The sequence below is a fragment of the Blennius ocellaris genome (genome assembly GCF_963422515.1).
Source record: "Blennius ocellaris genome assembly, chromosome: 3".
In the NCBI taxonomy this organism is placed as follows: Eukaryota; Metazoa; Chordata; class Actinopteri; order Blenniiformes; family Blenniidae; genus Blennius; species Blennius ocellaris.
Genome location: NC_137652.1, coordinates 15,720,075 through 15,747,058, shown reverse-complemented (window position 1 = coordinate 15,747,058; position 26,984 = coordinate 15,720,075). Strand labels below are relative to the sequence as shown.

General features: G+C 39.5%; 1 protein-coding gene across 1 annotated transcript in view; it reads left to right on the top strand.

Moving 5' to 3' along the window:
- The window catches only part of usp43a (ubiquitin specific peptidase 43a), a gene marked incomplete at both ends in the record, with an annotated part of 115,077 nt that overhangs the window by 17,793 nt on the left and 70,300 nt on the right, over nucleotides 1-26,984 (top strand). The window contains one exon of the mRNA XM_080520258.1: nucleotides 24,176-24,279. Within this exon, the coding sequence (XP_080376384.1) occupies nucleotides 24,176-24,279 (104 nt within the window). The remainder of the gene's footprint in view (nucleotides 1-24,175; nucleotides 24,280-26,984) is intronic.

The following is a 26,984-nucleotide window of genomic DNA, read 5'->3' as shown; positions in this document are numbered from 1 at the left end:
AAGCAAACGAAAAAACATCTTTGGGTATAAGAGGGAGAGTTTTTTTTTTTCTTAATTGACCTGATGGTTGCAGTTCTGAATATGGCTGCTTCGGCCTTTGAGCTGCAGCAGATTTCACAATTTTGAAAGTCTTATACAGTAACTAGTGGGAATGTGTAGAAGATGTTTCTGGTGAGGGGGAAACAAAAACCTTTTATTAAAGGAGTGCTATAAATTGTACACTGGCTATTGAATGTGCTTAAAAAGTACATCTGGCTTTAACATTTTAAGTAAATGCTTTTTAAAAAAAAGTCATCTGTCTCACTCTATTGACAGTAGAGTGGTAGGGTGTTAGCCAATTCAACACCAGTGCCAAAGTATTACGTATGCATTATTCGTTTTTTAAATGTCGATTATGGTTGGGCTCTCTGCCCCAGGAGGCTCGACTGTGGAGCTGTAGAGGGGAAAAAAAATCTTTTAGCCCTGAAGCCAAGTGCATATACACTTTAAAATCGGGTCAGTGGCTGTAGCAAAGCGAGCGAGGACTGCTATCAACAGGGACAGAAATAGTGAGTTTGATGGCTCTCCGCCAGGGTGGCAGACATGTCACTGAATGAGACAAATCAACCGAGAGGTCGGGTGACGGAGTGAGGGTGATGGATGAATGATCTGGTGTCTCTCTCTCATCGATGTCAGTCATCAGGACATTGATGCTCGAACATCACATTTGCCCTCTTTGTTTCAGTCATTGTAAAGAGGGATTTGGAGATGGAAGTTTGTCGTTTTTAAAAAGAAACTTGAAAAGGTGGTTAGCACTCTCACGTCATGCCTGATATGATGACATAGAGTTAAATCCAGGCCTTTCTGCATGTAGTTTGTATGTTCTCACTGTGTGTGCATGCTTGTTTTCTTCATTAGTGTGCTCTTCAGTTCGGGTTAGATGTACCCTTGCACATTCTTAGACCTTGAGTTTCATAAAGTAGTATAGACATTCAATGCATGGATGAAAGAAGGAAAGAAAGAAAATTGCCTTGGCTTTTTGTTATGTTCGATTAATATTCAAGTTTGCGAGGTCGTTAAAATAAGTGTAAAATAAAAACAGAAGTTTTATTTTATTATTATGTTTTTAAATTGAGTTTTGAATTTTAAAAATTTAATTTGTTTCCAAACAGCTTTGTTTTACAGACTATGATTAAATTATAATTGATGTTCATGTTGCAGAGCCACATGATGGTTTAGTGGTTTATTCTCTCCATACATACTATAATCTAAACAATATATGGATTTTTGGCTATACTATATTATTGTATGTGTAGGTTTGAATGTCAGTGGGTGAAAGTCTTTCTGTGTTTGATCTGCGACTGTTGATCTTTCCAGGGTATAACCTGCTTTTGCCCATAGTCAGATGGGATCTGCTCCAGACCCCTGTGACTCTGATAAAGATAAAGTGGTACAAAAGAACGATTGGTCAGTGCTATAAACATATGAACAAACAAGAGCAATCAGAGATTTATGACCTCCGCCAAGGTTAAACATGGACACAGGGAAATGATACATATTCCAAATCCAGATCAACTGTTTTTATTCATTTATGTAGTTTGGGGATCATGTAATTGTATTTCATAATTTGAAAGAACATAAGATAAGACAATATATTGCAAAATTAAAAAAGTTCAATTTGAACAACTATTTCGATCCGGATCACCACAAAAATGTAATGGGTGCTTCCTTTGATCAAAACTATTTTGTATGTTAAAGGTAAATTCCCCTGAAATGTGTGTCAAAACAGAATTTAGGTGCTCTTTGGCCTTTATTTCCAGGTACCTCCAATTCTATTGTTGACGATACAGTTTCTTGTCTTGACTTTCACGTACAAAACGTGTGACCAATAATAGTGCCAGTGAACCCTACCCTCGACATGACAGCAATGACATTGAATATTTTCTCTAGTAAACATTTTCACAGATAAAATAACTGAGCAGATAGTGTGGGATCAGTTTTGTTTCTCTTCACTTGTTTCTCCAAGATGGTTAAATGAATCAACAACATGTAGTGACACTTTTCTGTTTCAGGGGGCAAAGCAGTGTGATGCTTCACAGATGCTAGAAATAATGAGCAACTGTTGTTCCAGATGCTCAGTTTTCACTCCTGATAGGCCATGCTTGTCGTGGCAGCCTATTATCAGGATGATATTCTGTAATGAGAGAGAGGGAGAGAGAGGGAGAGAAAGAGTGAGAGAGAGAGAGATGGGGAGAGAGAGGCGTTAGACAATCGCTGTCGGCCAGGAGCTTGTGTAACATCCAGTGAAAGATCTTCTTTGGGGAAGCCTTCAGTGGCCTTTGGGTCACTCCCTCCTCCCCACATCTGCTCAATCCCACCGAGGTTACATCAAAGCAGCGTAACCCCTGCCACAGCCGCCGCCCCGCACTCGGCCGGCAGCACGATTTTCACTGCCAGTGACATTTTCGAGATGCCACAAATTTCTCCTGACAGAGAAGGAGACCGAAGGTTGTCGAAAGTGGCGTTTTGGAGGTTTGTATAATTTTTTGTGGGGTGAAAAGTCTTTCTTTTTGAAGTGTTTTTGACGTGGATTTACAGTTGCTGAAATAGAGGGAAATGTTTGATGGTCTCACAGCATGTTGCTGTCTGTCTGTTATTTCCTAGCTGAAGTTGACCCCCGCCATTATATCAACACTTTATCACTTGACCGACAACATATATAGCAATATGATATACTGTCGCTGTATGACACTGGTGCTTCTGGGATTAAAATAGTTTAGATGGAGTGGACTGTGTCAGCTCAACCCCCTTTTTCTGTCCTCCCACTTCAACCGGATTTACAGAGGGAAGGGATGGGCTTTGCTTCTTCTGTGTCTTACTTGCAATGGCTGCATCCATAATTCACTTACCTACTCCAAGTGTCTTTTTTAAGCCTCTTTCCCGACGTGATATCTTGATCTATTAGACAAAGAGGGATGAATGACTGAGTAGGTCTTATCATTCCCGGTCACTGCACCTCCCCCTTCACTCCCCAAATCTCTTAAGACATAAAGTGGATTCCCTGTTGAAGTGAGTTTTATATGGGGGGGGGCTTTTACTTTGCACTGGTAATCTTTGCTTGCCCTCATGTCACTTCAGGATTATTAACACTTTTAAATAGTTGTAGAAATCATACCTACCTCTTGGAAACCTCCAATATTTAACCTTGATTTGAGTTTTCACTCTTCAGATGCCCCATTGCATCATTCCGTAGAAATGCACTGAAGCAAATTTTAAGAAAGAGGCATAAAAATATAAAGTGACAGAGATGAAAACGGGAGTAGGTGGGTTGGCTTTCTTTCAGAATCTGTGCCCACATCCACTGCCAAAAACTGACTCCAGCTTACAAGGTGAAACCCAATTTTTTTTTTGTGTTCGGTGAAAAAAAAAATGGTGACATTTTCTTTAAGAAGTCTCTCTTTCAATACAATAATAAGCCATGAGAAACTCTCAGAAATGAAGAAAAAAACAAGAAAGGCCAGAGGACATGATTACAATATAATTTTTTCCTTTTTTCCAGAGTTGAGAACAGAATCCTGAAAATGTATGTCACTGAGGGTCCTCCTACCTCTTATGTGTGCAATTTAATACCAATATAATTTCCAGACTAAGGATTTCTTCATTAGCATAGACCCTGTTAAAATAACAATTTCTGTGATTGTTAAATCCTTCACAATTGGCAACAGGTTAGCTGTACACTTTGCATATTTGTATTGCCAGTAATTTGGCTGGAATAGATGGTTGATGATATTTATGAGGCTGAGGTGAATCACCAAATTGTGACTCTGAGCTGGAAGACACTGAATGCTTCATAGAGCTGGGCGGCTCCACAAGCCTCAGCCTCAACACTGCTTCTCCACAGAGATATGCGTTGGGCTCACTCATCTACACTATGTACTACTATGACTGTGTTAGCGCAATTTTAAAGTAGACAACACTACATAGATGAGACTCATCTCCAGAGCTGACAAGGTGGTTTACAGGGAGGAGATCCAGAGATGGGTAGAGTGATGTGCTGCAACACCTCGAAAGGCCTTTTCCACCAGAAAGAACCAGGTGCTAGTTCGGGGCCAGGGCTAGACTTGGCACCAGTTCTTCTTCTTTCCATTTCCAAAGCCCCGGCCTATTAGGGGCTAAACTGGTGCTATGCTAAGACAAAAGAACTGGTTGTGGATTACAGAAAGACAGCGTGAGCCCATCTGTATCAACAGGGAGAATGTGGAGAGGGTTCCTTGCTTTTCTTTTTTCTTGGGTGCAGACACAGGCCACCGATGACACTCTCTAACACCTCGAATACCACGCTCAGGGGCATCTCCGCCTTTTGAGGATCCTGAGGAAGGGAACTGCTGATCATCTTCTACCACTGGTCCATTGGGAGTGTGTTGATTATGCATCTCAGTGTGGTTCTTCACACATAAATGCACTCCACAGGGTCATTAACGCTGCCCGCTCCCTTCCCTGAAAGACGTGTGTAACACTCGCTGTCTCACGAGAGCAGGCAGTGTTCTCAAAGACAACACACACCCAGGACACCGGGTGTTGGAGCTGCTGCTTTCTGGCAGGAGATTCAAGGCGCTGAGGGCATGGGCAAACAGACTGAGGGATAGTTTTCACAACTGAGTCATAGCCCTGATAAACAGACATGTGACACTACCATTCGTCATCTGCTGGCTGTGTGCAATCGACAATGTAGTTTTTCCACAGAACTTTATTCACTGTTGTTGTGAAAGCTGTATATATTTGTTATTTGTATTTGTTACATTGAGGAGGAGAGTTGTGCACCAGTTTTGGCATCATACTCTTTGAATGATGAGTAACAATAATGATTTATCTTATCTTTCAGGTTCTTTATTGATGCAAGAAAATATAATGTAACCATACATGGCTATAAATAATGTGTGATGAGTAGATTATGGCAATTTACGTTTGCTTTAGGGTTTGCTGTAAATACCAGTGCTCTTTCACTTGCTTCTAATTTGCACCGGATTTGACCGGACCCTCTTTCCTTGTGTTTCCACATCACATGTGCATCTGCAGGTCTCACCAGCAGCAATTCGGAAAGAGGTTTTTAGTAATATTTCTTAATTTATGTGCTTTTGACTTCTATGCTACTGTCACTGGGTATGAAATAATTAGTTTTGTCAGTCTGATGAAAAGCTTTTTTGGTAATCAGACAAATGTGAATTAATTTCGATTAATCAGTTTCGTTGAATGCAGTGTACATGAAAACATAATTTATTGCAGTTCATTCACTCTTAGAGATATGTATAATGCACTTGTTGATGTCATGATATTAATGAATTTGCAATATATTGTGGAGCCCGAATTACTAGAATCATTCCTGCATTCAGTGTGGATATGGATTGAATGGAAAATATACAAACTATATTTATTTCACAGCTAAAGATTATTGTGGAGGTCTGTTGATTGAACATTTATCCAAAGACAATTTACTACATTTCCAAACAGCACTAAACATTGCACAGTAGAATGAACTATCAGAAGGAATGATGTTGACCGTCGTACAAAAGACTGCATCAAGTCTCAGGTCTTCTTTTGAGAAATCACCAGATTCAGTCTGGGTGTTTTTGTGCAGAAGACGTTGGTACAAATAGGCGAGTAGCCAACAGAGTAGCTGGGCGTCACATTCCAGAGGATGTGGAAACAAAAAAGGACTTTCCACACCCATCATTGGTCCCGCCCCACAGAGGTGTGCTGTGACTGAAATGCCATACTGCAGGAGGTTATGAAAAATTAAGTGTGTCCTCTCAGGAGGTGAAAACAGTGGCAGAGAGCGAGACAAGCGAAGCAGATCCACATGGATCTGCAGCATTAGATTGATTCATGCACATCAGGTACATCCTACTGACCACCTCCTGTCATCTGCTCGTCCTTTATGTCCTACCGGCGTCCTTTCAGGGTGCGTGTTCATGTGTGACAGTGAGTGGATGTGTTTTCAAATTAAGTTTTTGAATGCTTCTAATGCATCAGTCAGGACAGACACGTCTCTGTTACTTAAAACCTTTTGTTTTTTTCTACAATGCATTCGATCTAACGACACTGTAATCATATTGTAGGTCAGTTTTTATTATGGTTTTGTTTTCAAGCTTGCTTTGTCCTGACAATATCTATAAACACACACACACACACATTACCAGATGGGGTTCAATCGAGCCACTTTTACAATATAGAGGTGGACGTATAGTGCAAAAGGCTTTTAATGGACCAGATTCTACTCGGTGAATAAAATATTCACTGCATTTCTTAAGAAACATTTAATTAAACACATTAATATTGAATATATAAATATTTCAAAGGATGCCCTTTAAATAGCTCAAGAACATCTGATAGATAAACTTCTATCTATACTGAGAGAGATGGAATGAAAGTCAAACACAGTCTGAGTAGAAAGCGGAGAGAGTGGAGAGTGCAGCCAGGCGGGAGCTGGTTGAGAGCTCCTGTATTAGAGATTAGGGTGAACTGAGGACTATGGAAAGCTAATGGATGCTGGATGTGAAGTATAAATACTGCAGAAATCAGTTCTTTCATTCCAAGTATTAAAAGAAAAAGCTTTTTCTGAAAGAGCTTTACTCAAATTCCAACATAATGACCTTAACATTTCACAATTGTATATGCTTTTTGTTTGTCTTTATAAGGTTTTTGTATTGTCTATTTAAAGAGGTAAAGAATGGGTCTTTTGGTGGATTAGAAAAGTGTGTCTTTGATTAGCTATCTAGGGTTTCAGAGCCCAGTGTGCTATGTAAAACCACTTCTTGTCTTTAGGGCAAATACACAGGCCTGTAGTACAGTGACTTGGGATTAGGATGCAAGGGTTTGGTATGTAAACTGTTTGCTTCCCGCAGTGATATACCAAAAAAAATCTCTCATATCTTTCAGAAGGGCTTAATATTAATCCAACTTACATTTTACAGCAATTAAATGAATTGCTACATTTCCCCAAACCACATATTTCACTCACCATAAAGCGCAGGCAATCCATTCGATCTTCAAATTAAGATATTTTACTTGTCATCAGTGCCAAAGATTAATTGTGTTGAAGGACACTTCCGGAAATGACGGTCAATAAACACGATCATTTTCTCTGTGTCAAAGTTGATTTAAAATTGTCTCAGTCAAAATGAAAGCCGTCCTGTGGTCAGATGATTGAAAATCTGAAATTCTTTTTGATGTTGTCCTGCAAGCTAATAAGGCGAGAGACGATCCAGCTTGTTAACAGTCAACTAGTTAAAAAGCCAGCATACCTCACTGCAAGGGCCGCTTCAGTGCCTGTGGTGTGTTTAGATCAGGCATTTAGAGGAACCATCAGTATTAGAAATGTCAACATTCATGAACCACAAACGCTTCCATCTGCACATCTTCTGCATTGACATATTTCAGCAACACGTCATATATCTGTATCTCCTGTAGTCCAAACCTTTCATAAATAGAAAAAAAAGGCAGCTTTCTTGAGAAGTTAGCACATGTTTTTTAAGTATCTGTTATTTATATAGTACATCATCATATTGTACAGTATATGTTGGAACAATCAAATTCCATTTGGTCATCTATCTATTCAAACTGGAAACAAACAACCACAATATTATACATGGCTATGTCCCAGTTTTTCTAACTTCCAAGACTGCTACACTCCTCCATCCCGTGTTACATCTCCTGTGACTGCTGGAATTTCACCGCAGGTTTAATTGTGAGTATGAAAGGATGTAATGTGTAAAATCAGCTCTATGGATTTGAGGTTTGAGATCACACATGTGGGTCCTGCAGTAATAGAGATGCCTGCAGGCTATTAGTCCCTTGTATTGTGCCCAAACTAAGTTGAAGGCAGCGTGAATAACTGATCCGTCTCAAATCCTCAGAAAGATTTCTGAAATATTTGCGCCTGGACAAGAACAGTGTGGCCAACCCTGATAAATGCAAATGTCCGTGACGGACCATATGATCAAAGGTTGACCCAGGTGTTACTGCTGAATATGAAGTTCTCGTTTCAATACATCTGTAAACCTGGAATGTACTTTAAAGTGGTTATACTGTAGCAATGTATTTCTCAAGCTAAGAAGGACATATAGAGGAACGATCATAAGTATTTGCACAGTTTGCATTGTGAGCTATCCAGACAATGATAATATAGCTCATGCAGAGTCTGAAGCAATTGGGACTGTTGTTTTAAGGCCTGGCTGATATGCAAACATTATGTCACGTGTATCATAGAGGTGTGTGAATGACTACTGCATCAACCCATTTTTTTTTTACATGTTTTGTCATGTGCTATGTGAGCAAATATGAATAATGACTTTATTACTGGTACTGGGTTTATCTGATGAGCAGCTGTCTTTCCTTCACGAAACCCTCCTATTATCTGTACAGTTCGCTACACCTTGCCAAGTGACATTATTAAATGCAAACAGTGAATAACAATTCAAATTCCTTTTGAAAAGGCATCTTCTCATGTACTAACTTTGTGTTTATTGGCCATTCAAATTGATTAGACCCTTAGGAGGTTGGTGGTCTAATTAATTAGACTGCTAGTATTCAAATTAATGCTGTCATTACATGTATTATTATAATAATAACCACAAGGTCTTAGATTATCTTTCATCTACCTATCTTCAATATTCAATATTATCATTTGTACTTTTGAGTGTGTGTGCAGGTGTGTGTGTGTGTGCCTGTGCGTGGGGTTCGGTGGGTGGCTGGGTGGGGGGTTGTTTTAATTGTATTACTGTTTGTGGTGTAAATATTGTTTTAGTGAGGAGCATGTTGGATTGACTCTCGGAAGAGTAGCTGTACAGCTAATGGAGATCAAAATAAGTAAAAAATACAAAAATATACTGCTTTCTCAATTTCCGTCAATGCTTTGTGTTGTTATTGCTGTGTAATCAGTGCTGAGCATTAACAATTGGTCTTACTGTTGGTGGAGAATGAAGTGAGAACATGCTTTTTGTTTGTTTACTTGAATGAGTTTCACCTGGAGGTTTATTGTATATTGTTGCTTCCACCACACCCAACTTTGCAGGCTTTTCTCCCTTTTATGGTGGGTCTTCCTGTTAAACAGGACTTGCTGCTGTGATGCAGTCTGACCTGTTCCTGTGGCATGTTTTCCATTGTTCATCATTGTTTTCAGTGGCCTTTACTACAAAAGAACAAGGTAGATATATCTCACTCAAGTCCAAGTCATTTATTTTACCCTCATAAAACCTACAGTGCATGCAGTGTTTTCACAAAAGTAATCACATTTTGTCTCTCAGGTTGTTATTTGATGAGAAGCACATTAGATTTTGCTCGACTATGTGGGTATGTGTGTATTTTCTCTTGGTTTTACTGCAGCTTAAGTGTTAAAGTGCCAATGTGGCAGATTTTGCAGAAGGATAAAGGGCTTATAAACAGACACAGACCTCGTGTGGCTTTGACCAGAAGCATTTCAAACTGTAACTGCAGCATTATTGCTCACTGAAATGTCCCATGTAGGGCAAAGGTATGAAAAAAAACACGAGTATTTCTTTTAAAAACATAAACACCAGCATTTGCATGTTTGTATACATGTGTGAGTTAGCGGATATGAGAGTAATGTATAATCACTATTTATTTTGATGAGATTCCAACTATTATCTCAATTTTTTTATGAATGATTGCCTCAACAGTTTGATTGCAACTATTGTTGAATCTTAGATTCAAACTTAACATGCAATATACAGCAATTTGATATGTACTAAATTTGTCACATGGGGATGTTTCATCTGGAAATTTCCAATTTCAATACCCCCTGTATCAAATGTTGCCTATTGGGTAGATGGGCACATTTCCATCCATCATAGAGAAAACACAGCTAAGCAATTTAGACACCAAATTTCTGGGATTGGGAGAGAAAAACACATGCAGAACATGCAAACTCCAAATAGAAAGATTCACCAGCATCGTTTAGGTGCAAGGTTATCGGAAGTTTTATGGAGAGGCAAAGAACAACAACAAAACACACATGAATAAAAATCGATAAACAAAATGAAAATGGTTTAGAAACATTCAAAAGACCGATACAGATAATTATTGAAACTAAACTCAAACCTCTATATACTGACCATTATGGTTATTTCATAATTCCATGAATCTTCAGTTTTGAGTCAAATCATTTTTTTGTGTGGTTGTAAATCCAAGCAATATCCAGGCTTTGCTACAATCTGAACCTTTAAAATTTTGAAGGCATTAACCAGTTTTCTGGCCGGTCACATTTTTGTTTAAAAGTTCTTCTCTCTCCATCCTTCACAGGACGCCAAGTTTCATTCATTCGTCGCAGTAGCTATTGGATAGCATTGGCACGGCTCCATGCAGTGCAACTACTCATACAGGGTCCTCCCTCTTTTGAAGCTAATGAATTCTCCCCCTTCATCTCAATGAGTCACATCATTTATTTATCTGAATCAATATTTGTCCGGGAATAAACAGTTTCAATGTGCAAATTAGGGAAGTGGAGTGGGAGACACAGACACACATAGAGGGAGAGAGAGAGAGCGAGTGAGAGATGGCTCTAGTTTCTGCTGCCAAGCCAGATCCGACTTGTCAGAGCTCTGCCACTGGCTCTTGTCTGAGGCTGCTTATTTTCTGCTCTGCCTTTGTTTTGGCTCGACTGGCATCTCCATAGTAACAGCCAGAGAGTGGCGGGTCTGGCTGCACTTGGCACTGTATGAAATGAAGTGGGTACATGCGGTGCTCTTAGGGGAGAGGCCCAAGATCAGAGAAAGGTGCTGTGAAGCTGTTTGCTTTTGCTCTTGACAGCCAGAACAATGATAAATAGCAGAGAATAAAGCATGATTACTGTGTGGAGAGAAAAAAAAAAAAAAAAAAGGCACAGAGGAGCTTGCACATGTCTTCTGTGATACTGTAATAGCCAGAATAGATGACCGGTGATGCTGTGTTATGGGTTTTAATGGGAGCAGAGGAAGAGAAGAGGAAGAGGGGTTAAAAATGCCTGTGGTTTCCAGTGTTATCTCCCAGATTGCCTTGTTCCCATAAGCCAGCTTTGAATGGGCTGAATTAGCAGTGGCTCTCTGGAGCTGAAAGAATAGAGGGGAGTCAGCTGATTTAGCTTGCGGACAGCATTTCTTTCATTCCTCCTCTGTGCTGGACTGTTTCGCCCCTCTCTCTCTCTCTCTTTACTTTTATCTATGTAGCGCCATCAGTATCTCACATTTTCTACTGTTGTGAGGGCTCCCTCTCTTCTCTCCCACTCCCCTTTAACACATTGTCTTCTAGAAGGTCTGAGCCAATTTCATGCCTGACCTAAACACAAGCATGGTACGGAGGTTTCATTCTTTTGGTGAGTGAAATGCAGCAACAAACTTTGGCCACCTTCTGAATTTTCCTTCAAAGGGACAGTTATAGCATGTTTAAAAAAATTACATTGCGGTTTTGTTTTAAACAATTGTGACTTTACAGCATCACATTACAGTTTTAGCTGAATCGTGTTGAATTTTCTGTAAAGATTTTACGTTTCAAATTACTGATAAAATAACTTTTTAGAATATATTTTACCACTTGGGCAGGCTCTCTGGGCTTATCGTCATCAGTCAGAGTCCCTCACACACTGGGTGACGGTTGCCATGAGGATCTTGCTCAGGGACACTTTGACGCAGGGCGAGATGTAGAAATGAACTTGCCAAGCTTGCAATTTGAAGATGTCCCACTCTCTCAACTTAGCCAAAATTGCACTGGCTGTCAGTTTTGCAACTGTTATCTTTATTTCCATGTTGTATCTGACTAACTGTCGGAGCAATTATTTATTCCTTCAAACTGTACGTAGCTGAGACACTCGGCACAATCTCACATTTTTGGCTGCATATGGGCGCCTGCTGAAGCATCAGCCCACACCTTTGTAAACCTTCACGGATGATTAAAATAAATCATGTTACTGAACTTTCATAGCCACAGAAACCTTGAGTTAACCTTTAGAAAGTACCCCTGATGTTTGCCCAGTGCAACTGAGGCTAACATACTTTAGTTGTTAATTACTTGATTAATATTTTAGTGTGAATGTAAACAGTTTTCTTGTGTGCTCATTTAGCATTTTCCTAATTATTAATGCTTCCAGAAACAATATCCATCCATTCATCCAGCTTCATTCAATTCAGAGTCAGGAGGGGCTGGGGCTGCTCCGAGTTGGTTATTGGCGAAGGCAGGGTACAGGCCAAAAACAAAGACACAGATCACCACAAACACACGCTTATTCACACACAAATTTAGAGTCGCCAGTTAAAATGTTAACATGTTTTTTGTCTGTGGGAGATAACCAATGCTCACGTGGGGAGAACATGCTAACTCATTACAGAATGGCTTCTATCCAGGCCCAAGCCTGAGACACACTTACTGTGAGGCTTCATAACTTCTTAACTGCACTGTTTAGCTAAAGCAAGGGTATTTGAAAATCAAAGGGCTTGTCTGATTACATGTCATTTCAATTCAAATGTGTGGCTGATAGTTGAGGCCAAGTTTTCTGACTCTTGGGTGCTTACATTTAATTTTATACAGATAGACCGGGTGGACAAGCAGTAAAGAATGTAATGAACGGCTTGGTGTGCTTATGATGCCTAACTGTCACTAAGTCCTGTTAAGTAAGTAAATGTACACATGTACATCCTCCTGTCAAGAAGCAGCCTCAACCTTTTAATTTTTCGTAATTTTTTTTATGGCATTATCTTCTCTTTTATACTTCTTAGCATTTTATTTTGTTTTTAATATTTATTCATCAGTGTTCTTTCTCTCTACTCATTCACATCGTCTTTTTAATGACCTTGTTCAGCCACAACGCATCTTCTTCCTGTTAATTTAAGGAAAAAGCAAAGGCCTCTAACACAGCTGGATCTATTGAAAGCTTTTAAAATGGAAAAAGAGCTGAAATTAACTCCTCTTTATTTCTCTTACAGTGTTGACAAACACTCAGGACCCAGTTTTATTTAAACCTGGCCGACACTGAAACGACTGCCATTTAGTTTCTCTGGTGGTGGTCTGTCTCGAAAAGACAAGAGTGGATCTGGCTGTCTCGTGAAGCTGCCAGCAACTATGTCAACATTGGCTCGCCTAATTCTCGCGCTCAGTGGGAGACATCATCTCTTCCTGCAGGAGATCGAAAACATCAAGCTGAGACCAAGAGCTCATAGTGGGACTTCTTCAGCTCCTCTGAAAGGTTCCCAAAAACACTATAACCCATTGAGCACAAAGACAAAAACTTTCAAACAAACTTGTACGAGACTCGCGTCTCCACAGTGCAGCCTGGCTTTTATAAAGAATTTAAAGAAGGTGGGCAGAGTTCAGAAAACGATCCACTCATGATATATTTTGTTATTTAAAAATGGTTAGGAGGTTTTAGTCTTGAACTTGTCGTCGTGTAGTGGAAAACACTCATGGTGAGAATGTCTCTGGTTCATGTCCTGCTTTTAGTTCAATGATCTTTCTGTGCTGTTTGCATGTTCGCCTAGTCAGTGGGTTTTCTTACGGTACTCAACCTTTTTTTCCCCACATCCCCCCAAAAATCGGAAGCATTTTGTGACGGTGGGTTGCAGAATGTAGAAAAGATGTGGTATGCAATAATGTTGAGTATTGTGATATTGATTTCAATAAATAACACAATTTTGTTTTTACACTTGTTGCACATGTGCATCTGCAGTTCCCACCAGCAGCCATGAAGAACTCTGGCAGTTTGTTGACTTTGTTTTGTGTCATGTATTCTTGATTTCACTGCTTCTTCCCTTCCACTGTGTAGCCAAGAGGTATAAAATAATTGCAGCTTTCAATTTTCATGAATTACTTACCATTTATCTTTTTCTTTCAAATGTAACATTTTGTTATTCATATAATTGTATAGAGCAAATGCAAAGTGCAAGGAAACATAATTTAAGTAGACTTTTGTGATATGTATGTTCCACATATTGATATTGTGTGAATTATAAATTCATAATTAAGAGTGCAGCCCTGGTTTCGTTGACCAAAATCCTCACTGGATATAATTTTAAAGTCTTATTTTCATATTCGAGGCGCATAGGGGTATTCTTTTGAACTTTCACCTCAAAGCGAGAAGATCTCCATTCTGTGTCACAGAGAAGTTATTTTCAGAGCTTGCATGTTCTTAATGTGTGTGCAATTTCTTCCACAGTCCAGAATCGGGCGATCAAAGTTATTTTGTAACTCTAAAATGGTTCTTCGGTGTGAATGAGACTGTGTGTGATTGTCGGTCATCACTGCATCCTGCAACCCTAAATTGGATAGAGTGGTCTCGAAAATGGAAAGATGGAAGCTGATAAACAGTTGTATATTATGTGCATCTACCTAAAAACAATCACTAAACTGTTTCCTGATTGTGTGTTTGCAAAGTCAATGTTCTGTGGCTGCCACTTGTGATTTTCATAAAATTAGTCTTCATGTAAACATGTTATGCAGTAAACTAAATACAACAAGCAGTACCACACACAGCAGCGAGTCGCTGCACAGATAATCTGATCAGAGTTGCTTGATGGTCTCTTAATGTTCATGGCTACACTGTTTACTTGTGAAGCATTAAGATTAATTTGTCACTTTTGTGTGGGCGAGAGTGTGATCAGTGTCTTGCAGCAGTGAACACAACTGTAAAATGAACATACATAAAAAATATAGGTGAAACGGTTGAAACCAATTAGCTCTCTCCCACAACATTCAGAATTGTGTGGTTTAGAGGGTTTTCTTTTGCAAGCATGATGTTGATTAACTTCAAACGTCATCATTCACAGAAAGCGCTTTCAGGCACTTCAACATTAAGTTAAAAAACAAGTTGGCTCCGTCTTAGATATAGAAATGTGACACTATGAGTATTCTTTCAAACCAGCCACGTTCCAAACAGCCTCTGGATCAAATCAAGATGTTCTTTTGGTAGGTTTCATCAGGAGAATTGATTCAGACTTTCATCATTTTGAGCCAGGAGCATGTCTGCTTGAGGTTACATGTCTGTTGAATTTGGCACCTTGGGATCATACTTTACCTCACAGAGATAAAAATACAGTTAGAAGAAGAGCAATAGCAGGATATCATATTAATTCTTAGCTCCATTCTGGTGTCACTCCACCACACTTCATCACTTCAGTGAATGCAGTCACTCTTGCTTTTTGACCACAAGCAGCAGGACAGTTTATTTAATAACGGAGGCCATTATGATCCTGCTGAAATATGCTTTTTATACAGCTGCCTGCCTGTGCTGTGTGAGGCAGAAGGCGGAGGAGAGCAGGTGCTCAAGTATATAATGATGATAATTTCAATTCACACAACAACATAAGCAAAGGGAAAATTATACAGACCTGTGCAAGATTTTCAGCGGGTGTGAGAAATGCTGCAGTGTAAGACTGCACTCAAAAGTTGGAAGTGTCGCCAGTTTGTTTTTTGTAAATAACAAAAAGCACAGTAGCACAAGAGAAGAAGAACACAAGTTGATTTAGTGTGAGCATGTATACTTTTCATCTGCCTAACTTTTTGCACACTACTGTACATGCACGTGTTGTGGGGCGGTTGATAGAGCGGTCATCTCCCAATCGGAAGGTTGCATGTTCGACTGCCATCTCTGCCTGCTTACATACCAAAGTGTCCTTGGGCAAGACACTGCTCCCGTTGGAATGACAGCACCTTGCATGGCTGCAGCCTCCAATGGTGTGTGAATGTGTGTGTGACTGGGTGAATGTGATGAAGTATGTAAAGCGCTTTGGGGCTGCTCACACAACGATAAAGCACAAAATACGTAAAATCCATTTACCATTTGTGTTTCACGTGGATCAATACTCGCCATCGTGTGTACGATTGTGTATATGTGAGCAAGCATTTTGCTGGATGTGCCGGAATGACTCAGAGCTGTTGCTGGCAGACAAGGTGAATGTGTTAAGCCCCTTGAGCCAGCCAGTTGATTAGAAATGTGGTTTGAGATGATAACTGAATCAGCGTCTTCCCTCAGTCAGACACTATTTTTCTTACATATATTTTTGGGCTCAAAAGACTTTTATTTCCCTCTACGGCACCAGACACATTCAGCATACTGACACAGTTGTATTCTTAGAAAGGACATTCCTTTATTTTCGTTCCAAACATATTGCCTCAAGTTAATTCCATTTTTATCTTCGGGATATGAAATAATGCTAATTTATAATCGGATATCAAAACATGAATGCAGAATCTGTTGACAAAGTAACAACATTTTTAAAACAAGGTTTTCCTTGTTCCAGGCAGTACAATCTCGGACTAGTTTGCACTCTAACCTGACGGCGAGAAGCTGTGCTGGACACGATCCTAGTTGGTTCACCAGTCCATTATGGAGCAAATGCAGGGAGACACAAAAATAACACAAAGTCACATTCACACCTACCAATTTAAGGGTCAATGATTGAATTCAATTGAATTCCTTTTTTATTTAGAAAGCACCAAATACCACACAGTTATCTCTCAGCACTTTTACAGAGGAAAACTCAACTGTTCCACATGAACAAGTCTTAGAAAGTCTCCACAGAGGCTTCATGAGACCATCGCGCTCGGTGGCTGCACGCTGGATGCATTTTACACACGTTCATGAAGGTATTGATTGAAATCTTTACGCGTTTTAAGCTATGAGTCTAAAAACTTTGCAAAACTCTGGATATTTGTGAAAACGGTCGCTTGTCCCAGAGAGAAAACAAAACGCCAAAGTATGTTAAAACTACCTTGTTGAGATTCAAGGTTGAGGAATGCCCTTTTAGCCACTTGGATGAACTGATTAGGTAAGAACTCTACTGACTGGCTGAGGAGTTTCTGATCTCAGTGGTGCAGAAATACACTGGTGTGTTATAGCCAGCTTGAATCTGCAGCCTCTTCGTTATTAGTTATTCTCTCTCCATTCAGGCCAGCCTGACTCTACTGATCTTCTGATCCCTTCTCGTCTCATTGTTAGCGCCCCCCCCCCCCCCCCCCCCCCCCCACACACACACACACACACACACACACACACACACACACACACACGTGCATGCGCACGAAGCCAAACTCCCACTCACTCCCCGTTGGAAACATTACACATGAATGCGAGCCACGAGGAATCAGCAGGGCCTGGAAAGCAGCATATGTTTTCATGTAGGTATTGGAGTGTGAAGATCCCTTGAGGGAGGTTGTGCTTCTGCCAGCAGACAAAGAGGGCACAGGGCCAGAGAGATTTGCAGTGGCGACACTCGAGACGTGTTTCACGGATAACAAAGAAGTCACTGTTACAGAGGTGAGGTTCAAATGAGAAGAATTTTGAAGATCAAAATGTCTCCATGCAGAGACGCCAACTCAAAACTGAATATATGCAGTTGTTGCTGATGTAGGTTATATAAGAAAAGAATGTGATTTTTGGAATTATATTTTACCACTTTATTGAATGTTTTACTTAAACAAGTGAAGATGTCATGCCCCATTTTATTTTTCTGTTTAGGACTAAATGCGGTACCAGTAGAAAGTTATTTACTTCATGTGTCATGTTTTCATACAGTGTGTCTTCACCTTGAATCACCCTTAATTTAATTCCACCCCGACAAGAATATCTGATATGTTTTGACAGTTACTATTACATGGGAGTGTGTGAATCGCTGTGCCAAACTGTGCATGTTGAGATATCCTGTGCTGGTGCAGTAGGCAGAGACAGTCTGGTGGGATGAGAAGACGGCAGCATATGAAAGCCGTAGGTGGGAATATGGGTATAATGCAGCCATGCAGAATCTCAAGACAATCAGAGAAACAATCTGCTCTTGTTTTCAGCCAGGCTGTGAGAATGTGGCACTGACAGTACAAACACAAACACACTCATTGCCACCACCTGGTGAGCTCCCCGGGATCCCACAGTGATGAAGTTGAATGATTACCAGTTCCAAGGACATGACTGTTTTTGTAAACGGATAGTTTTGGACTGCTTTCTTTCATGTGTAACAATGCTTCACTTGGGATTGTAACAACCAACAGATCTGACCCCTGTACGACTGCAATGATTTATCTGTAATTTGACGTGTGTTTGCGTGTGCGTGCGCGTGTGAGTGTGTGTGTGTGTGTGTGTGTGCGTGCGTGAGAGACACATGAGGGATGTGCAGAAATGTTCTTGTACAATAACCACCAGGCCTTCTGTGGTCTTCCTGCTCCTGTGATGCGATAGTTCCTGAGCTCTGCCGATGGTTGTGATGTGCACCTGTTTGACCTCTCATTGCTCAGAGCGTGAGTCAACAGAAAGGAAAAAGAGAGAACAAAAGAGTTAGAAGGACTCTATTTACACCCCACGGACATTCTAAAGTCTCTTAGTCTGCTGTATACGTCTTCACATAAGGATTCGGAACAATTGGTTCAAACGCAAAAGTTACTATCAACACTCATAATAACCCTTTTTCTTGTTGTCAAAGGTATTTGTGTTCAAATCTCAAAGCTCTCAGCTCGTTGCCCCTCAGGCTGCTGGCTCGTATGCTAAATTAGATCAGTACTTTGTGCTGTAATCGGCCAACACCTATTTGGACTGAAAAACGAAAGAAATTTGGAGCGAGAAACAAAAAGCACGAGAAACATGCTGCTACACTTGCCTGCAAATAAAAAGAAAGTGTGTTGAATGTAAATGAGCCTTTGGATGCTTCTCCTGGTCTGTTTCACTTATCCTTGCTGTCTGTAATTTCTCTGTATCCTGTTTGCTGCTATGACACTCCAGTCACTTTAGAGAACAAAGTAAACATAGCTATATAAGCTTGAGCATGCTGAGCTTTAAAATCTGGGCTGATATGTTAAAACGTTAGAAATCAATTACACTGCCGGCAGCATGGAGATGGCACTGGTAATTTTGCCCTCGAGCTACAGGAGGAAGCTGAATATGGCCTAGATCTGTTAGTATCCAGACTTTTTTGGGGTAATACCCGGTGCGACAATTGAAAAACTTGGTGCTTCTGAATATTAGTATTCACATGTTATTGCTGCCCCCCCCCGGCGCACGCAAACACATATATTTTTGGCAGGCGAAAGCAGAGCTCAAGCAACATTGTGGTGGTACTCATTATTCCCCAGGAGCTAAATAAAGAGCCACAGAACACAAAGCTGTTTCTTTCCGTGTCTCCCCCTGTGTTCACCTGTAGTGCATACTTTTAAGGCACCTTACTCACTACTGTACATAATTCTGTGTCAGACATACACATCCGCAGTTTTATTTTCTATTGCCATCTTTCTCCGTTGTGAAGTCACCTGTTGTTTCATCCCAGGTCTGCCTGAGAGGTTTTTCCACATTGCTGTGGAGGAAGGCACCATCTGAAATGTGCATGGAAATCCAGGGTTTTGATCGAATGAAGTGAGGATGAAGTACCAAAGCAAATTTTGATCTTATTCATCTTTCTGTTGGGTTGTCGTTGCTTGAGAAATCTTTGAGATTGACGCGTGACCTTCTTGGCACGATAGCTTTCTAGGTAAATTGACTGCGTATAATATGGAAGGCTGAATAGTAAAAACTACAAAGTCTAGGAAATTACCTTATCTAGTGTGAAGATCAAATCAGCTATGTAGTGGTAAAGGCATTCGTTGATCTTAAAGTGTTTTACTCAGTGACATGGATTTTGAAATGAACATGTCAGACGACACTCTCCCCTTTTTATATGCATGTGTAGTTACAACAGCTTGAAGACAAAGTGTCGGCAGTCTTGCACACAAATGTATCCAAAACATGTTTCATAGTTATACAAGCTTGATTACAAAATACGTAAAAAAAAAAAAAGTACATTGTGTTCTCCAACATCTTCTTGTTGCTACCTGAAATGGCTACTTCCTATGAGAGTAGCTGGGACAGACTCAAATGATCTAATGCGTTCGCTGTAGAACAGTCCAAATGAAAACACGTGTCGATATAAAAATGCTTCAAGTAAAAGATAATTGAGATAATGCTTTATCTTTAAGCCACTCTGTGACTGATGAAAAAGCTCTCTGTTCCCACATGTTTGTTAGGGGGAATGAGGCCAGGGTTGCCTTGGCAATGTTTGTAACCTAGTCTGCCTCTGAGGTTCTGAGAGTTGTTCGCCTTTGTCACTTAGCGAAGGGATGGAAGGAAAAAAGAGAGCTACATTCACACAAGAGAAAAAGAGTCGGCTTAGCTGTGAATATGCTAAAGGATGATCAGATAGATCTGTAATTGATAGACTGTCACTATTAAAGTTAACGCTTTTGTTCTATTCACAAGAAATATGTGACATCCATGAAAAGCAAACGCCCTCTGATTTTAAGAAACAGAGTTTAACACTGCTTAAGTTTTTTCTATTGTTTTTATCAATTGAAATAATCTGACCCAAATCTTTAGTAGTGATTGTTCAATGATTCCTATTTGATCTTATTTTTTTTCATTCAGGTAAATACTCCTCCCCATGTGAAAAATGCCCCTGCTGTGTTTCGTGGTGCCAAGGTGCAGATGGATCACTTTGCAAACCTCGGGTCAGACAGAGGCTAACGTCTGCCATTCCACTCGCACACGTAGATTGTGTCCTGTTGTTTTTATCTCAAGTAGGATGGTATTAAATATACTAAGATGCTGCAATTCCATATCACATTGATTGAATTGTTGATGTACTTTTTCCCCCAGTGTTTTTATCCACTTGAGGAAAAAAATAAATCATTAAAGACAAGGCCAACTCCTAAAATGGGCCGAGGTGCCGTTTTCAAAACAGAGAGCCACACAAGCTTATTGGGCTTTGTGCTTTTGTCTCATTACAAATTCTGCAAAGAGCCATCCTTGAAAAGTTTTCAAAGATGCCAAAAGCAGCTCATTGTTCAAAGTGAGTGCAGCAGTGATTGGATTTTGTTTGAACAAAAGAAGTGCTTCATCAAAGTTGGATTGCCATTATTTCCTAAGAGCCGATGCGGGTCTAGTGCAGCAAGTCTCATTCCCCCATGAGAAGAAGGTTGAGACTGGGTCCTGCTTTCTTAGTGGATTACACTGCTTGAAGTCAAGAGTGACACAACAGTTTGAACCTGAATATGTTTTCTAATTGAGGAGAGTAGCACTTAATGATTACTCTGAAGTGATGTTTAAAACCTGAATAAACAGAACACTGTGCATCATTTGCATCCCAATGTGGTCCACAGATGCAATAGACTCATGCTTTCTCTGGAGAAGAGTGCTGCCTGAGTAATCGGTGTCAAGCCATCACTTGAACTCAAATATTTTCATGTGTTGCAGTCGCTGTGCATAATTTATGCGAATGATCGCTTTAGATTTCTAGTAACATTGGGGAAAGAGCAGGGTAGACACTAAAGAGCTCCCTATTGGCTGACTGTTTACTTTTCCCAGTGTCTCAATACATGAACTAAGAATCCTATTTTTTTTTTTTTTTTTGTAATAATCGCTAATAAATCCTTGGGTTTAGCTGCTGACTCAAAAAAAAATAACAAACAAACAAGCATAGCTGTCCTTGAAATACAGTTACCTACATTCTCCATCTTGCTTATTCCATGTAGAACTTTTCCAGAGAAAATCACTGAATCCCTATAATCGGCGATCATCATGTAGACTGCATGTATCTCATGCTGAAGCAAAAAAAGTAATCCACATAAGAAAAGTCATTACAGGCCTGTTATTTCAGTCCTTAGTCGTGATTACATCACCCAGCACGACACTATTATCATTTGTTACAGTAAGAAAGATTATAGACGGACATCAGCAAAGTCTCCACACAATTCTGAGTAGAGTTAAATATAGAAGTAATTTTGAATGCGCACAGAACGATACCACCTCTGTATGAACACAATGTGACGTTTCTCTGCCATTTAATGTCAATGACCATTACTTGAGTTGGCGGCATCATCAAATATGAACAAACACCACACCCAGAAGTCTGACTCGACAGTGGAAATGCATGTAATCGCAGACTTTGGCTCGAGTGGCGGCTTGTGTTAAATCAATCATAGTAATGCTCAGTGTCAACTGACATTTTCAATATCAGCTGTGTAAGACAAAGATTCAGCAATCTGTTGCTGTGTTTCCCCAAGTCATACTTGGGGAAACCTTTTATTCATCTGCATCATTTTATTTCTACCTTTATTTATCTTTGAAGTGTTTTACCCCTCCTGCAGAGACTGACGCAGCACGTTGGGTATCGCTGCTTTTTAGTCTTTTCTGCAGTCATCATCATGACAGTGATGATGTTTGACAAGTCAAACATTTCAGTGGGTTCTGTCTGGGTCGCCTCGTAGAGTTTATCATTGAAACATTTCTTCTCTCCCACACAAATGCAGATAAATGCCTCCTCCAACATTTCATGAATCACATGTGTGGTACATCATAAGCTGATTCATTTCAATCTTCTGCTGCTGGGGATTTATTTAATTTCTGATGAAGCCTACGGGGCAAGAAATGTGTCCAAATTCACTCTTGCTATAGCAACAGTTTATAGCAGGGATCTGAAACCTTTTTGACCTAAAGGGACATTTTTTTTTTTTTTCACTTTCCACCACATCAAATTTAACTGGATCCGCAAAACACATTTAACCTTTAAAATGAGGCTCTTCCAGTTGCACATATAGTTTTTATATATGAACATAAAGTGTGTCTGTGTTGCATTTAAGGAGTTTCAATTACATTTCATGAGCTTAAACATCTCATGACATTTTGAGCTGTTTCTGCACCTGATTTTAGACGTTTCAATTTTGTTTTATCTTATTTATTCATATGTATTTTTTTTTTTGGGGGGGGGGGTTAAGCAATTAGATACTGACAAATCCTGCCTTCATGTAATTTACAAATAAATACTGATGTAAATCTGCACAGCTCTGCTTTAGCACATAGCAGCAGATCCTGCAGCAGCTGATAAATAAATAAAGAGAAAATAGTGTTTGCACTCTAACTGCTTCCAAACACAACTTTAGCTCCAGGTCACATTTTCTTAAAAGCGGTGAGTGTGTGTGTGCGTGGAAAGTAGTAAACCTCCCTATTAAAGTCACATTCCTAAACTAAAACATTGCATCATTAATTCCATTGACTTGATGCTTGGTTTTACTCGGTCAATTGCACTCAGTTGCACTTTTCATTGCCTTAAGACAGCAATGTAACAAAAATTCTCCTGACCACACGTCATTTCAAGGCCAACCTGCCCGCCGGCGCTCAAATCTGAACAAGTGCATTTGCTATTTGGGTATTCCGGTTGTGGTTTCGGGAATAATCACAACTGCATGAATCATTTTTGGGACATCTCTTGTTTGACTCTTTTGTGAATAAAGACAACTTCAGTGGGAAGCTGTCATTGCTTATAAGGCTTGCGTCATACCAGGTGGACACTCGATATGTTTTATTATTGTCCAGTATTATGATAACAATATGAGTTGTGATAAATACAAACATAAGTACATATTGTTAATGTCTGTACATTGAGATATTTTTTTCTTAATTAAATAACTCATTGCAGATTAGCCAATCTTTTGTAATGTATATTTGAGATGTTGATGATAAATATAAGAGATATTGAGTGGCCCTCAATGCTTATTTACAAATGTATGTCTTTCATTAGGAAAAATTATATACCAGGTTTTGTTTTTACATTTGTTTTTCCTCTCCAGATAAATCAAGTCAAGTACAAGTGTAGAGACGTAAGTTTGAGTTCATAGGTGTAGAGGTATAAATCCCACTGCTGACACGTTACTACTGCAGACTGCTGAGCGAGACCATTGTGTGCTCCTGGGTGCTCCACACCCCCACTGCTCTTTCAGAATAGATTCAATGCAGAGAATAAATGTCACTGAACATGTGTCACAAGTAAACTAATTCATCTTGAATTATTTTCATGGATCTCATTCTGGTGATAGCTTGTTGTGACTTCTATTGAAACCACCAGGCATCAATATGCACTGTGATTTGACTGTTTGCTGGCCCCTTCTTAAAGATGATGTCACATCTTGCGCAGAGATTTTGAAAGCAATCTGCACAAAGTAAACATGGGCACTTGTCTGCATTGAGGGAATGACGCAGCACTCCTGCTCAAACTAACTTGTGTGATGTCTTGATCTTTCACTGTGGCTTGCATATGTGCATCGAGCCAAAAGTTGTTGTTTTTTGGTTTTGGTTTTTTTAAATATAGTTTTTGTAATATAATTACATGAAATGCTGACTATGATGATATTCTACTTGTGTCTGTGTCAGCAGGGACCAATTTCAGCGGAGAGTCCAACCAGTCCTGGTGTAACCAGCACTCAGCAGCCTCGAGATCGACACAGTTTTGTCCAGGAACACTTCCAGGCTCAATACAGGTGAGAAGAACTGACATGAACAGCAGCGATGATGCCTCTCAAAGCTTTTTGTTACTTTCAAAATTGCTGAGTCTTCATTGTTTATTGACCTTTTAAGTTGTGAGCAATGTCTAATCTCGTCTCTTATTCTTTGTAAGTTGCAGGATTATTATTTTTTTGATTCATTTATTTATTTCTTTATTTTTTCATCGAAACAAAGAAAAGCCTAAGCTTTTAGTCAGAAGTAGGACAAGAACAAATTTTGGAAAACATATCTCGTCTTTTATCAATTATGCAGTGTGCTGAAGCTATATATAATGTCCTGGGGTTGTGTTTGAATAAACAGAGTGCAACACATACCATTAAAGAGAAAATCTATTCAGCACAGGTGAGAATGTATTTTCTCTCCTGTGGATACAAATCAGTACCTTGAAGAAGTAGGTCAGACAGACCTGTGAAGGAGTCGGGGGATTTATCTTTAGTACTGGCTTCTGGCTCTCTTTTCTCCATTCACAGTCGAGGGTTGGAATCTGGGCTTTTCTCATTTAATGGAATTGACTCTGGACCTTACAGAGACCTTCGTCTGTGATCAGCTCACTTCTCACTGTAACTCAACAATGCAATTTAGTCTGAATACGCCTTGTATTGAAAGAAAACTATGCCTTTTAATAAAAAGATTGAAGCAAAAACATCCTTCCATCCAACCATTCATCCATCTATCCAAGCGTGCAATTGCCACACATGCGCACAAGGAAATACCCCCAATGTCTAACCTGAACTTGAACATGAGACCCTTTGGGTGTGAGTTGAGAACGCTAACCACTCAATCACTCTGCGGCCCAAATTGTATTCTCATTAGAAGTCATATCAAAAACGAAAATAGCACAACTGTGTGACTGCCAGGTCTGATTTAGTGATTTAGAGAAACCACATTTTATTTTCTTAATAAAAATGGTTAGAGTACTCTTTTCTGTTCATTACTTAATTAAATTGTCATCTAAATCAGATATGTTTAATGAACTTCTCTTGGCGGGGGTTTAATATGAGTATATGTCACAGCAAACTTTTGGAATGAACTCCAGCTCACCGCAGCCTCTCGAGTGACTCAGACCTACGTTCTGATGTATCCAGCAGGGATATAACAACTACTGTGCAGCACAGGTCACTAATGCAAAATATATATGGAAGGACAACCAAGGTGACTATTAGCAAAGTCGGTCTCTGCTGTTTCAGGTGACGCTCTCATTCTGGTGCACTGTGTAGCCTGCAGGAGACGAGTGTCGCCTGTTTTCGGCGCTCAAAGGATCCACATTTGCTAGAGTGGATGTAAACTACTGATTACTTTTAACAACATGCTTATATTGTCACCATCAAATATTAATTTAGAATAAAGCCAACGAAAATAAATGGAAATTTTTAAATCAGTCATGGGGGAATAGTAAGGCCTTGGTTATCTGGTTATTATTGCACGTTCTTTCTCCATTTGTTTCTCCTTTCTACTTTTTGATCCATGTTAGGTGAATTGATGATGATGTATTTTGTTAAATTACTTCGGCGTCAAGAATCTTCTCAGGCCTAACATACACAAGCTTATCAGACAGAACCACAACAATGGTCACACGATGAAATGCTCATTACTCTTTGTTGCTAAATTAAATCGTCAACTAAAACAGATCTAGTAACGTTTAAGGAACTTCTCTTGGAAAAAAGTACATGCCATGTACTATTCCAGAAAAATGAAAAATGGAGACGTCTCTGCCATGTAAATAACCTAATAACTTGCATAAAAATTCTACTTAAACTAAATTAAGCCGAGCATTATCTAAACTCACAGCAGGTAAAACAAACATCTACACTTCAAAATGCCAGTTGAACATCTCGAATGAAGAAAACCAAAACAGATTATGATGATTTAGCTACAATATATGATAAAGCAAATCATCTTCAACCAAGATCACGTAAAACACCTAAATGCTCCTTTCCAGTATTTCCCTGTTTCTGTGGATTTGTGCATGAGAAACGGTGTGTTTGCCCAGTGATGGACTGGACATATGGAACTTTAGGATTCAAAAGATCGTCTCAGTAGTACAACAGAGCACTGATATCAGCAACACTGACATGAAAGAAAGGTTGGAAGTTGAGAAGATGATTTATTAAAAGAGCAATGAAAATATACTGACAATTTAACTAATCTTCCAGGTACTCTAGCTACCAAAATAAGTATGCCAGTATCATAAAATATTAACATTTTAAAGTATATAGCAATAAACTCCAATGCATTTATCACCAAAAGGCTTTTGAAAGCATTGCTCTAAATAAGCCTCAAAGTGACATTGAGTTTATGCGGGTAGTCTTTAATGTGCAATTTAATTACCATTTATCCTTAAAGTCAACATTTTACCCTCTTTTTTTATTAGTTTAAATGTTAAATTCTTTTTATTTCATTATCTGAGATCAGCTTACGGGACAAATTAAGTGTAAGCATTTGGCCTCATCAACACCCTGCTGCTGGTGTAATTATGACCAATTAAGTTTTCAGATTAGATTCACTTTTTTCACTCCTAACTCTTACTTAACCTCGCTTCTTTGGTTTCACAAAGCCCCAAAAAACAACAGAAGGTTGAATATGGTGTCGTTTGAGGCAAGAATCCGAGGCTATCTTTGGAATCAGCATGAATAAGTAAACAATACTCATATATCAAGTTAGCCCTCTGTAAAGCCAAGAT